The sequence below is a fragment of the Python bivittatus genome, unplaced genomic scaffold (assembly GCF_059951505.1).
Source record: "Python bivittatus isolate LINGU-HERP-01145 unplaced genomic scaffold, Pbiv_v1 ctg000610_np1212, whole genome shotgun sequence".
In the NCBI taxonomy this organism is placed as follows: domain Eukaryota; kingdom Metazoa; phylum Chordata; class Lepidosauria; order Squamata; family Pythonidae; genus Python; species Python bivittatus.
Genome location: NW_028277088.1, coordinates 1,507,439 through 1,520,956, shown reverse-complemented (window position 1 = coordinate 1,520,956; position 13,518 = coordinate 1,507,439). Strand labels below are relative to the sequence as shown.

The following is a 13,518-nucleotide window of genomic DNA, read 5'->3' as shown; positions in this document are numbered from 1 at the left end:
CCCTCCGAGGGTCCTGCACCCAGGACGGGGGGGCAAAGGCCCCCTCCCCAGAGGCCCTCAACAAGCCCAACCCACGTGCTCTTCGTGCCCCCCCCCAGGTGAAAGCGCTGCCGCCGCCTCCTCCTTCTCCTTCCCTCCCCGGAGAAAATGCCTCGGCCGGGCCTGGCTTCCAGAGGGCGGTGGGGGCCTGGGGGTGGGCTGCGGGCAGGGGAGGCCCCTCACCCATTGCCACGGGAGGCTCCCCCGGCTTCCTTGCCCGCCCGGGAAGGCGGCCTTCCCCCGCCCGGCCCGCCTCGGGCTCCCGTGGGCCGGCCGCAGCTCTCACTCGAGGCCGGGGACGCGCGGCCTAGTCCGGCTTTCCCCTCCGCCCGGGCCCTTCTTCCTCTTCACAAAAGCTGGGGGCGGAGGGGGCCTCGCGGGCGGGGAGGGGGTGATTCTGGGGCGGGGGCGGCCCGAGGCCCGGCGGGAGGCCTGGGCGGGGCAGACCCGCTGCTCCGGGCCTGGCCAGGGCACGCGCCCCCGGGCAGGGCAGGGCAGGGCAGGGCGCGGGGGGGAGGGGAGGGGGCGCCGCCGCACGCTTCGACCCCCCAGCCCTCCCCCAAGCGGGGGGCTGGGGCGGGGGGCAACCCGCCCGGCCGTTGCCCCCGGCGGCGGAGCGAGGCCCCTCGCCGGGGGGGTCCCGGGGCGGGCGCCACTTACTCCGGGGTGGGGTGCTCGGGGTCGTAGAAGTCGCCCATCGCGGCGGCGGCGGCCGCTCCTGCCCGCCTCGGGGGCCGGTCCCGGGCGGGGACGCGTCGCAGGAAGACCCCGATCCGCCCCCCGGGCGCGCGGCCGGGATGCTCCGCGCCGTCTGCGCCGCCGCCCGCTCACATCCTCCGCTTCCTCCGGCCGGGCCGAGCCGAGCCGAGCCGAGCCGAGCCGGCGGCCGCGCTCCTCCCCCGCCCGCCCCTGCCCCGCCCGCCCCGACGCGCGGCCCGGCCGCTCCCCCAGGACAGACACGTGTGCGCCGCCTCGCTCGATCGCTCGCGCGCCCGCTCGTGGGGACCCGCCTCCCGCCCGCGGGGGCCAGGACCCCTCCCCCGCGCCGCCCGCGGCTTCCCCGCCGGCCGCGCGATGGGAGTTGGGGTCCCGCCGCCCAGACGCGGGGGGCCGCGCCGGGGCCTTGGCGGGCATCGCGGCTCTGCCACCCGCCTTGCCGCGCCCGGGCGGGATCCAGCCCTGCCCCGCCGCCCCTCCGCGGCGGCCCCCTCCCCACCCCCGGCGATTCCGCAGGTGGGAAAGGGAGGCTGACCTCGTGACCCTCCTCCTGCCTGCCCCTGGGCACCCGCCACCAGCCTCGATGACGTCATGGGCCGTGACGTCACTCCCCTGCCCGCCCCTCCCGCGGAGACCCGGGAAGCCCGCACGGGGGACCTTCGGGGACGGGGCTTCCCCGGCGTTCCTCGCAGGGACAGAGGGATTAATTCCCTCTATCGGCCCTTCTCCGCCCCGCCGTGCAGGGGGGAGAAGAGCTGCTTGACTTGCGTAGGTAACACGGGCAAAGCACCTCTGCCCCCCGCGAAGCTCTGTGCATGGGGCTCCCCAGTTCTGCTGTCTTTGCACAGCAGCCGAACCCAAAAAGCGGGGGCCCAGTTTTATATGCGCAGCCCCCGGGCCCGGTAACTCTTAAAAATTCAGTCTTAGCGTTCCCGTTTAGCCTGAACTCTCGGTGGACACTATTTGGGGTTTACGGAAATTTGCAACCAAGCCTTGTTGTAGGGTGACCCCCCAAAAGGGTTAGATAGATAGAAACAGACAGGTACACACCTCTTGCCGCAGGATAAACGTGTGTGGCTTCCTGATAAAGGTGTGGATGTGACGTGCACGTATGTGTGTATTTATGTATACGGTTTATCCACCAACGCCAGGCTTTGGGACTCTCAGCCGTTCACAGGAAGAGCGACAAAAGAAAAATACGTTTCGAAATCTCAGTAGCGAAATTCTAAGATCGAATTTTAAAAATGCACATGTAGATAAATGTGTGTGTGTGGGGGGGTATCTATCCATGTGCACGCGAGCATAATAAGACGATAGTCTCACTGCGAGGACTTTAAAACAACCATAGGAATGCTTCAGAAACCCGTCACACAAAAGGCTATTAAAACATTGTCCCTCATTCCGCAGTGCTGCAAACTCCCAAAACGTGATGGTGCCCATTACGTGAATGTTTCCGTTAGCAAAGGACTCTCTTGCTGTGAGAAATCACGGGAGGGGCATTTAATTTTTCAATTCCCACCTGCCACTTGCATTAGGCCAGTGTTTCTCAACCTTAGCAACTTTAAGACGGGTGGACTTCAACTCCCAGAATTCCCCAGCCAGCATCTTAAAGTTGCTAAGGTTGAGAAACACTGTGCTAGACTAATTTACACTGCATTAGACTGATTTACAATTACTTAAGTTGATGCTTCAAAAGATCACCCTGTTTATTCAGCATCGCATTTCTACTGGTCCTCCTTGTTAGAGACAGATCACCCTGGAGAAAATCTGTCCTTGGGGTTGCTAGCAGTCAACACTGACTTCATGGCACGTCATCAATCAATCAGTCTTGAAACAGCAGGCTTCATGCTTTAAATGCGTTTGGACGGGAGCGTGATTACAGCCCAGGCTGCGGGAATTCCCCTATTTTCTATCCTGTAATTTCTGAAACTGCTACCTTTAACTTTCTTTAAATTTAACCGGTTTAACTTTCCTTCCCCCACCCCTCCACCAACCCAGCCTTTTTCCAGCCTGGTGTTCTCCAAATGTGTTGGATAATTATTGCTTTGATGGTTGCATCTGAAAAAGGGGAAGGCTGTTGAGACGCTCAACACAGCTGCAAGGTTAACTATTGAGGCCTAAAGATGGGAACTTCTCCCCCAGGTCTTCATCCATCTTGAACGGATGGGCGACTTCGTTGCTGCTTTGGCCCTTGTTTAACAGACTTCATTTTAAAGCACTAAATCAGAGATGAGCATGGTGAAGGCCACAAATCCCCACCACACCGGCGTTTCCTGAAGTTTCTTCCAAATTTTAACTTTTAAAGTGAATGAGGAACATGGTTACCTTCCCAGAGAGCAGTCGTATTAATATTATTAATCATAATATATTAAATTGGCATGCTGCATGACTCTGGGCAGCTCAGAACAATCAGCAAATTACAATCAGATCAATAAAGATAGAAGATGGCCAGCACAATGAAGCAAGGGGTCTCTCTCCCCCTCGCCAAAGGCCCGGGTGGATAGCCAGGTTTTCACGGCTCTTCTAAACAACAGCAGAGGGGAGGCTGTCCAGATCTTGGGGGTAACCTCAGCCCAGAGGGCAGGTGCTGCCACAGAGAAGATGCGCTTCCAGACTCCCGATAGACGACATTGCTTAATCAAAGGAAGCCGGAGTGCGCCAACCCTGCAGGATTGAATTGGCCAGGCAGATGCTATGGGAGACAGGTGGTCCCTCAAGTGACCAGGCCCTGTGCCATGTAGGGCTTTAAAGGTAGTGACCAGCACCTTGAATCACACCTGGAAGCAAACCAGCAACCAGTGCAGCTTGCAAAGCAGAGGTGTTACATGGGCCTACTGAGGCTTGCGTCATCAAATTCTGGACCAGTTGAAGCTTCTGGGTGGTCTTCAAGGGCAGCTTCAAAGTGGTCTTCAAGGTTAACTGTTTCTTTAACCTTTGAATAAAATTTCAATCTCAGGTAACATTGGCCTTGCCTTCATCCACTTTTGAGATGCTCCTCATTGGCTTTCAGTCAAAACAATGGCCCATCCAAGTCCTAACTGGTCTAGGACCAGATTACTCCAGAAACATCTTCACCCAGAGGAATCTGTCAGAAGTTGTAGATCAATGTAGTTTTAGATCCCAATATTTGTGTAAGAACTGTATTAAGTTAAACAAGTGGATGCAAGAGACAAGGTCTTTTCTGTGGTGGCACTAAGGTTGTAGAAGATCCTTCCAGCAGAACTGCCAGTTTTGTTCTTAGGCATCCTTTTAAAGCTCCCCCCCCCCTTCATTTAATTTCAGCCATTTTTCCTTTTCCCTACCTCTCCTGCTTTTAAACGGCTGTTATCTTACTCTTTAGTAATGCAAGTCAAGGAACACTGAAAAAATAGGATTAAAATTAAATATAAAGAAGACCAAATTAATGACAATAGGTAGAACAACCAGCCTTAGAATTGGCAATGAAGATAAAGTGGTGGAAAGCTTCTGCCTTTTAGGATCAACCATCAACAGCAAAGGAACAAGCTGTCAAGAAATATGCCACAAATGAGCACTTGGAAGAGTAGCCATGAAGGCCTTGGGAAAGATATGCAGATACTGCAATGTGTCTACACAGTACCTACAAAGATCAGAATCATGCAAGCCACGGTATTCCCTGTGACACTCTATAGAAGCAAAAATTGGATTTTGAAGAAGCAGGATAGGAAGAGTATTGACGTTTTTGAACTTTGGTGCTGGAGAAGACTCCTGAGACTCATAGACAGCCAAGAAAACAAGTAATTTTATCATGGAACAAATCAACCCAGAGTTCTCACTCAAGGAACAAATCACTTGGGCTGTGTGTGTAGTTACCAGGCACTGAGGCCAACTCAGAAGATCTTGACTTTGCCAGCAGTGGTAAAAAGCTGAGCAAGCTTGTATCTGGGTGCTACAGGAAACCCTAGCCTGTAAGAAAAACATTCCAGGAGAAGCTGACGTACTTTGTACTATTGGAAACTGCATGGATGGGTCCATGAGTCTAGCAGAAGTTAAGTCAACTTTACTTTTTAAAGTGGGGAAAGGAGTAGAAGAAGATTGCAGATGGTGTCCTTGAGTCAACTCAATTCCATGGACACATCCATGCCATTTTCTTGGCAACAATATGGACAGTGCCACTTTTGAGTACATTTTTTTCAATTTCTCAGGCTGACCAGCAGGTCCTAACCCACCCATCCAGCGACTAACCTAGTCTGGCCCAGCTTAGCGCCCAAGGTCTTGCTCTCTGCTGCTGCTGCTGCTGAACTAGAGAGGATCCAGAGAAAAAGAAGCCGAATGTGTTTACATAACAATCGCTCCCTTCTTAAAGGTAATCGATGTTTAATTTCCTTTCCTGGCATCCTTTCTGGCAAATGTTTCAGGGATCCAGCTTACAACAAAATGTTTTGTTTTGTTTTTTTTCCTTCCTAGATTGCTCTCATTGTTCCTCTAAAGCCATTGGGGAGTCCTGCAAAGGGTGGCCTTTCTTTCCCATTCTTATGGGCCCCAGTTGAACCAATGGCTCCCTTTTGTGATGCGTGGGGGGGGTGCCCCCTGGCGCCATGAGCTATGTTGGCTGAAGATGGTGAATATCTTAGCCCAATGCATTTGGGGGGAAGCAGGAGAGAAGAGGGTGGTATTGCCTTGTGCTCAGCGCCTAGTTTCCTCCCTTGAATGTCAGGTGCATTCTTCCTCTTTTAGGATCCATGTCCACCCTGCGACTGCAGGTTGGCCAGCGGCTGGGGCAGGAACACTGGTAGAACTTCAGCAGGACAACGAGCAGAGAAGCAGATGAAGAGGCAAATGTTCTGTACCCTTGCCAAGGGTCTGCCCTGGTTTAATGGGGATCTGAAGATCCAGCCAGGTGCAATGTTTGTAAATGGTCAGAAGCTGCCGTGGCTCAACTCTCAGGTGAGCTTTGCTGGGCACTGAAGCTGCCCCGTGCAAAGAAGTGACTGAGGAATGGGATTTGGAAAGAGCAGCGACCTGTTCAAAGCACCAGAAAAGCCACAGGCCTCTGGCTTCCCATCCCTGCCTTCTAAATGACCTTCAGAGCTGGAAGAGTAATTTGCAAAAATTCAAAAGCCAGCCAAACTCTTGAGATTCAGTTAAGGCAGAGCATCTGACATTCGTAATACCCGTTTCTCAAAAAAGAAACGTTACGTGTTGAAAGCCAGACCGGTTTCCTCCGTCTGCAAACTGATCTCGGCTATCCCAGACAGTCATATGTCTCTAAGGCTTCAGCGCTTGGTGGGGCAGGGATCAATTCAAAATTCAAGTTGCACGACTGCAGCAACAAATTATTTGCTTCTGTGCAGGCTGAAACATCTGTCTCTGTTATTAGCAAAGGGAAGTGAAGGGATCTTCCCCATTTAATTTGCTTTTGGGCAGGACACTTCCATTCTAGAGCACAGCAATCAGAATAACGAATGCCTGTCATCCATGCTGCTACTTCAGAAGGTTGATGCCTACTTGCCATCTAAGGAAAAACTTCTGTATCGCGCACATGTGACATTCCTAAAATACAGAGTAAGGGCTAAAAGAAGGGGTATTTATAAGGAAGAGAGTTGAGCTGGACTCAGGGGATTTAATGGAAACATCTGTGTCATTTTCTTAGGAACAATATAGAAGTAGTTTGCCGTTGCCTTCTTCAAGGATGTTATAGTCCTGGATTTCTTGGTGGTGTCCCATCCAAGGACTAACTTGGTCCAGCGATGCCTAGCTTCCAAGTCCAGAGAAGGTTGGCTAGAAAAGAGGCAGAAGGCAAAACTTGTGCTTAAAATCTGCTCAAATAGGCTGATATAATGACAGTATTTTGTGCTCAGCTTGGAATTGATGCTGAAAAGAGGCGTTGACGTGGCTGGCAAATTTAGGAACGGGAAAATCAGCACTGCTGGATCAGAGTCTTCCTAAACCAGTATTTTGTTTCTCACAATGGCCAACCCAATGTCTCCGGGTGAGCAGGGGTGCTCCCTAGGAGGAGGCATACATTTCTCCTGGCATTGACCTCGACAAATTTTGGTAAAATTAAGAAGGTGCCAAAAAAGTCTGCAGTATTCTGGATTCACTTTCTCCAGCCTGCTGCCCTCCAGATGGGCTAGGACTGCACCTTCCATAATTGTTTGCCAGGACTGCAAATCCTGGGAATGATGCGCCTGTAGACCAACGTATCTAAAGGACCCCCAGGTGGGGGAAGTCATGATGATGACAGGAAGGCTGTTCCCATAACTTCTCTTTTAAATCATGCTTGGAAAAAGGAGTTTCTTGGAGCATTTGTTCAACTTGGCTGGGATCACACATACTGTATCGCTAAGTCTTGGAATCGTAGCTGGTTTGCACGGTGGCACAATCAGTTCCAAACCAAGATCCCACGATATGGCTTAGCATGTTGGGTGAAGAAGGTCCTTGGTAGTTTTTCCAGCATTCTTCTTGTTCTCCATCAACCTGCCATCTTAGTCACCCTACAATTTTTGCCCCTCCTTTTTTCTGCCCTGCCCAGTTAAACACACAATGTCCCTGCCACCAAGATATGGGGTGCACAGAGCAGCCCTTCTTTCTTCCTTCTCTCCTAGCCTATTTCAGTAGCCAAGGAAGCACTGTAAACGGTCCAAGACGGGAATGAAGTTCTCTGCCTTCCTCCTTCCATGGGAATAATCCCTCAGCTCTGAAAGAAACAGAGATGGGAAGGAGCTCTCCAGAAGGCCAAGCTAGAATTTGTGGCTTGGTAGCATAACAATCCTCCCCTTGGAATTTGGGAAGAATTTGCTTGGATTAACAGCAACCTGACTTGGGCATTTTGCAAGATTTCTTTGAAGCCCATTAAGTGATTTGAAGGCTCTCCTTTTCCCCCAGCCCAGTTTTAAATGGGCAACCACAGCTGTTCGCTAGATCGGTCCTGCTGGAACGAATCTGATCATCACACAGTTGCTCCAAATGCTGGTCAGTTTCCAAACAAGTTCCAAATGGTGGCTTCTTAAACCAGCATTATGTAAACCCCTTAGGGCAGGATTGGGGAATTGGACCCAGTCCAGGGACAGAGCTGAGTTCCTATGTCAGCTAGAAGGCGGATGACATCAGCAGGTGGGGCAATGGGAATCCAACTCACTTCCTGAGCCCCAACTCATTCATTTCTTAGCTGGCTTAGACTGATCTTGAAAACACCTAAGCAGGGTTCGGTCTGGAGACAACTTGGTGGTGGTGGTGGGGAATTGAGTTGTCTTGGAAGACAATGGCAAACCACTTTTGTGTTACTGCCAAGAAACCTTGCATGGACATGTGAAGTCATGAACAGTAGATGAAAAGAGACTTTATAATTATTATTATGGTCAAGCTCTTAGCAACAGAAAGCAAGATCCCAAAAGTCATCTTTAATCAGATTTATAGAGATCTTGACCACAGGATACTTGCACTTTAGCACTGAATTTATCTCTTGCTAACAGCTGCTCGAGGGAGATGAAGGTGGTGCTCTGTTTTCTTGATAAGGAAGACTGGTACAGATGTCCAAGCTAATACTGTAATGTTTTGCAAACTGTTTCCCCTTTCTCAGGCTCCGAGAAGTCCATGGCAATTATTTATGCTTACATTATGTAACGAACACTCTCCCTTTTATGTTTCCTTAGTGATTACTCCATTCACTTAGTCAGCCTTGGCTGACTGTGAAAAAGCAATGGCAGCTTAGGCCTGGTTAGTCCTTGGATGGAAGACCACCAGCAAATCACAGAATTGCAGGCAAGATAAAGCCAGAGGGTGCCTGTGGGAAACTATTTGTGTCTAGCTGCCAAGAACGTAACCTAGATGTGTCTGCGAAGCAAACAAGTGTCACGCTCAACTCAAGATTTTTATCTTTAGGAGGAGATGCTGGGTGATGGTGGCTCTCTGGCTCCCAGTCTGGGCAGGTGGAGGTCAAACCCATCTCCAATAAGAGGTTGAATGGCATCTTCTTGCCACGGTGTGAGAATCTTTGGAAGGATTCTTTGATAGAGGGAGCTGTTGGCGGATTTTGGAATGTCTCTTTTTCTTGGCAGAAGGCTTATGGAGAAAGAAGAGGTGAAGGTGACTCGAGGGGGATTGAGACCCCCTTGGCATCCCTTTGAGGCACCCTTCTGCTCGTATGTTGGCAGGCTGAATGCTGCCTGTGTGAACACTGGGCCAAAAGTGCTGAGAAGGCTCCAGAAGCAGCCTGGGAAATTCTATACCTAAGAGCAGGTAGGAGCATCATAATTTACTTTGTGGTGGGGGCCCTCCATGGAGCCCCCACCACAAAGTAAATTATGAGCAGGCGCAGGAGAAGTATTTATGCCACAGGGTTGTCTTTCCCCAACCTGGGGTCCTCCAGGTGTGTGGCGTAGCTAGAGCCATCATCAGACAGCTGGCACCACCATGTTGGCTGGGGAGGTTGGGTTAGCCTTCAGTATCCTTGGAGGACACAGAATTGGAAAACCTCTCAAGAGCTTTTGGCTCTCAAGAGACTATCCACCTCATAAAGCTGCAACTCAAGTGTCCTCGAGCCATCTTGAGGGGGAGGGAATCTGGGCAATCAGATGCATTGAAGGGCAAAAAATGTGCAGCGGCATGAAAAACCAGAGTAAAATCAGCTCCAGAAGAAGCAAAGGGGTGAATGAAAAGCTGTAAGAGTCGTATTGGGGGGGTTCCTTCTGAGAAACTTCATGGCGAGGTGGATTCTGTATCTTGGACTTGGGTGAAGAAAACAAAGGCTGCCCCCTCGCCCAATTTCCTTCAGAAACAGGCAAAGAACTTCTGACCTGTTTGATGCTCGTGTGTGGTTCCCATAGTCGAGAATACCTGTAGCTCAGGTTGAACTGTTGGATTCCTGGCGTTGTTTGAGTTCGATGCTTTCCTGCTGACATTTCATTACCAATCTAGGGAACATCACTGGTGTGTGGGGGAGTGAAGTTTGCTGGCTGTATATGTTTAGTAGCACTGTGTAGGCACCTAGAGATAAACCCCATCTACATACCATTTAAAAGATACAGCCAAAAGTCAGGGAAGGAAACCAACAGCCTAGAACATATCTCTTCCGGCAACCAACACCCAAAGACACAGGAAACAGCACCGTAATCAAGGAGCCATCAAGGAAGAAGCCACACTCCCACTAAGACTGGCCTGGCAAGTGACTGTACATGAACAGACTCCATTCTTCTCTGCACTGATGAGGCTACCTAGCCTGGTCACAAAAAGTCCACAGCAAAACAGGCAATTCCGGGGGGGGGGGGAGGACTTTGGATGATCCACAAAACAATGGTATGTCAGCCTTTCAAGTCTGCAGAGTGCCATCTAAGCTGCATCTTTTCTCAGGACCGGGTGGCCACAGCTGCTTTAGAGAGTCACAGACAAGCTACATTTGCATCCCCAGGTGCTCCAAAGAACCTTTTGGCAAATCCAAAACACGGCATTGCTCTAGGAAATATTGCCCAAAGCACTGATGGCCATGTGAGAAATAAAAATTGTCCTGCTTTACTTTGTGATTTAGGTTTGACGTCACATCGTAAGTTACCACAGGGAGTCTTCAGAGTCGAATTTGCACAGCTGGACAATGGAAACTCTGCAGAGTGAGCTGGAACTTAAGGACTGTTCCTGTGGAATGGTGCTTTTTCACAGGAGCTGGGGAGAACTCTTTACTTGGAGGAGAAACTTTGTCCCCACCAGAGCCGAGTTTCTGGTTTGAAACTTCTCTTCCAAGAGGACACAACCAGAAAGTGGGGAAGTAAATTCTTCTGCAAACAGCATTCCGGTATCCCGAGGAATCCTGACCATTCTAAACCTCTGGAATGGACTTAAATTGATCCTCTAGATCAGAGTTTCTCAACCTTGGCAGCTTTAAGATGTGTGGACTTCATGCTGGCTGGGGAATTCTGGTGCTGAAGTCCACACATCTTAAAGTTGCCAAAGTTGAGAAACCCTGCTCTAGTTCTTTGTGATCATATTGCAGTTAGTGTCACCACAAGGTGTCTCCCTAATGCTGAGAAGTAGGTCATGGTCCTGTCCTGTCCCTTTTAACAGCCTCTGGGGATCCTTCTTTTACCCCTGTTGTTTTCCTTGAGATGCAAGTTAGTTCAACCTGGAGAGCTCTGGAGCCCAGGCAAGTTCTCCTCCAGAGTTTTCCCCACCCAAACTCCAAATTCCAGCCACAGCAGGATGCAGAGGACAACTCCATCACCACCTCTGGAGTCCAGCAATTTTCAGGTCACAGTCTTCTTCATGCTTCTCTCCAGGTGAGGAACCATCTGAGAGGAGTACTCACTTGGTCAGGTCCTGTCAATCTTGATAACTCTTCATCCTCCTCTTCAGCACTGCAATTTCTGGCTGTGACTTTTGTGCCTCCACAAGTGAATACATTTGAATTTTACAAATTTAGAAGAGAAAGCTGGAACCAGAAGGGCATTCTATATGGCTTGCTTCTCTTGAATGTTCCTTCTCAACTGGGTGGAGAACCTCTGACCTTTCAGATACTGGACTACACTTCCCATTATCCTGAAACATTTGCCAGGCTGGGTTGGGATGGTAAGTATGGGAATCCGGGAACACCCTGGATTTACGGGGAGATTAAGGCTTGTTTAAAATGAGAGAGCATTAGCAAGTCATAACCCAGCTTTTGGGTGGGTGATCTGACCCATTACCATCTTAAAGTGTTTTCCTGGGAGGAAGGTGGAGGTGAGCTGGCATCTCTGAAAGTGTGTGCAAGAGGCTGGCAGGGGCTGTAGCGCAAAAGCAGGGACTTAGGGTGCTTCCATGCCATCTTGGTGAGCCTTTCCAAGCAGAAAAAGCCAGAGAGAGGATGTCACCTTCCTGAAAAAAGCACTGAAGCTTTCCCCCAAGTGCTGGGATAGGATGAGATTGGAATGGCAGGAGAGTGTTGTGGGCTCCTTCGAGATGTCTGGTGTGGTGCCAGGTTTTTCTGTTTCTGTTTTTATTGTTTTGTTTTTATTGGCTGTATATATTCTTATATTTTGGTTGTCTGCTGCTCAGAATTTGGTTTAAGATGGGCGGCCGTGTGAATGTTTTAAATAAATAAATAAGTAGTCTCCCTAAACCAGCACCCATTTGACTCTGCAAATTGCAGGGGTGGAGAGTTTCAGTTTCCTTGGAGGACACCAGCTTGGGAGAGGTGGATCTCGCGCCATCTCCCCATCAAGGGGTACCTGAATTATTCCAGACAAATGTCTGCCCTACCCTGGAATTTCCGTGGACTTCAGATGCTGCAACTTCCCATGGCAGCTTGGTCATCCTCACTTTTGGCCTGAATGTCTCTGTCCTAGTTAAACATTTTACTTCTGTCATGTTCTGTGTACAGGTTGCCTTAACTCTTCTCCGAGGTCTTTTTAAAACTGGCCCACCCCATCTCTCTTTACTTTCTTTTAACTAAGCTGAACCCACTCCGTTCTTTCAGGTTTTTATCTTTTATCTTTTGCCCTGTTTTCTGTCGCTCTGCATTCTTTCCAGGCTTATTTACATCCTTAATCTCTAGTGTCACTCAACTGAATTTAAGACTTCTGTTGGGTTTACAGGAAGTTCGGGTTTTTCTCTCTCTTTGAAGTGTGGGAAATGATGTTTCTGTTGATAAGGCTAACAAAGCAAAGCATGAATGGCATGGCAGAGGTTTTGTCTCCAGGCAATCTTGTAAACAAGAATTTAGGAACTGAACATGAGCACATAGCTGAGAAATCAAATGTTCTCTCTCCTCCCACTGAATAGCTCCTATTTCTTTCATGGAAATGTAAAAATCAGTTGTCCTTTGAAGAACGAATAGGAAAGCTGAAAAAGTCAAATTTATTCAGAAAGGTTGGGGTTTACATAAAACCGCAATAAAAGAACTTCAACTACAATTTATGTGGAAGGGGTTTTAAGGGGTGAAATGTGCAGCTTAAGCTTCTCAAGACTCCTATTTTGTTCCTTAAGCCATCTAGTCCCCAGAAATGTAAAAAAAAAAAAAAGAGGGGGTGTCTCAGTCGCTTAGACCTTCCCAGGCACCTCTTGACGGTTTGTGCTAAGCACAGTAGCTCCGCTGACTCCCTTCAAGGAGTAAAACAGGCACAGACCACATGCCAAAGCAGAGCCTTCCTGCAGTGGTGCTGGAGCCAGTGAAGAAGACAACTCTGCCCTGTTGTGAAGGTTACAGCTGGATCTGGAACCTTTGCTGGAGCATCCCGTGGGACTCTTGTCTCCCCCCCCCCCCCCCGACATACATGCAGAGGGAGAGAGAGCGAGCTTCAGCTGCATTTGGACACTCTTCCAATATACAGTTGCCTTCTTGGGAACAATGAAATGATTCTCTTGGGAGAATGCATTTGGACGTGTGAATGATGAACGGGTTCCCTATTTGGGCTTTTTCAGGAAAGTCTTGGGAACAGAAGAAGCTATCCGGGAGGTTGGGACCTCGTGCAGCTTTCCTTTGAAAGAAAGGCGGATCTTACTCCAGGAATGCTTGCATCTACTCCTGGGGGAAAACTATCATGAAGATGATTTGGCAGGACATTGGAGGGCAGGAGTGAGCGACTGGTGGGACTTGTGCAGGAAGTTAATGCAATATCTAAACACAGGTAAGAAAAGCTAAGTGAAGTATCTGTGACAATGAGACTGGGCAGCAAGTGGCTGGCCCACTTTACTATCTTAGAACAGCTTCCTGAGCTGATACTCACAGCCTTAGAGAGTTGGTGCCTCATAGATTAGGGCTGAAGTTCTCATGAATGTTCTTGAAGAGCATTTCTCACCTTCCAATAGTTGGGTTCACAGTTAATAGCAATGGCTCTA

General features: G+C 49.7%; 1 protein-coding gene and 1 long non-coding RNA gene across 8 annotated transcripts in view; one reads left to right on the top strand and one right to left on the bottom strand.

Moving 5' to 3' along the window:
* The window catches only part of SETD2 (SET domain containing 2, histone lysine methyltransferase), a 67,662-nt gene extending 66,703 nt beyond the window's left edge, over nt 1-959 (bottom strand). For 3 of the 7 annotated variants that reach the window (XM_088150616.1, XM_088150617.1, XM_088150618.1), the window contains exon 1: nt 700-944. In XM_088150616.1, coding sequence (XP_088006742.1) covers nt 700-737 — 38 coding nt within the window. In that variant the 5' untranslated portion in view covers nt 738-944. Of the gene's footprint in view, nt 1-699 lie in introns of all 7 variants that reach the window. The other 4 variants (XR_456348.3, XR_015797830.1, XR_015797829.1 and 1 more) reach the window with 3 other exon arrangements.
* Nucleotides 960-13,015: 12,056 nt separating this feature from the next.
* LOC148214546 (uncharacterized) overlaps nt 13,016-13,518 on the top strand; it is a 6,884-nt gene continuing 6,381 nt past the window's right edge. The window contains exon 1 of the long non-coding RNA XR_015797747.1: nt 13,016-13,307. This is a non-coding gene — a long non-coding RNA (uncharacterized LOC148214546). The remainder of the gene's footprint in view (nt 13,308-13,518) is intronic.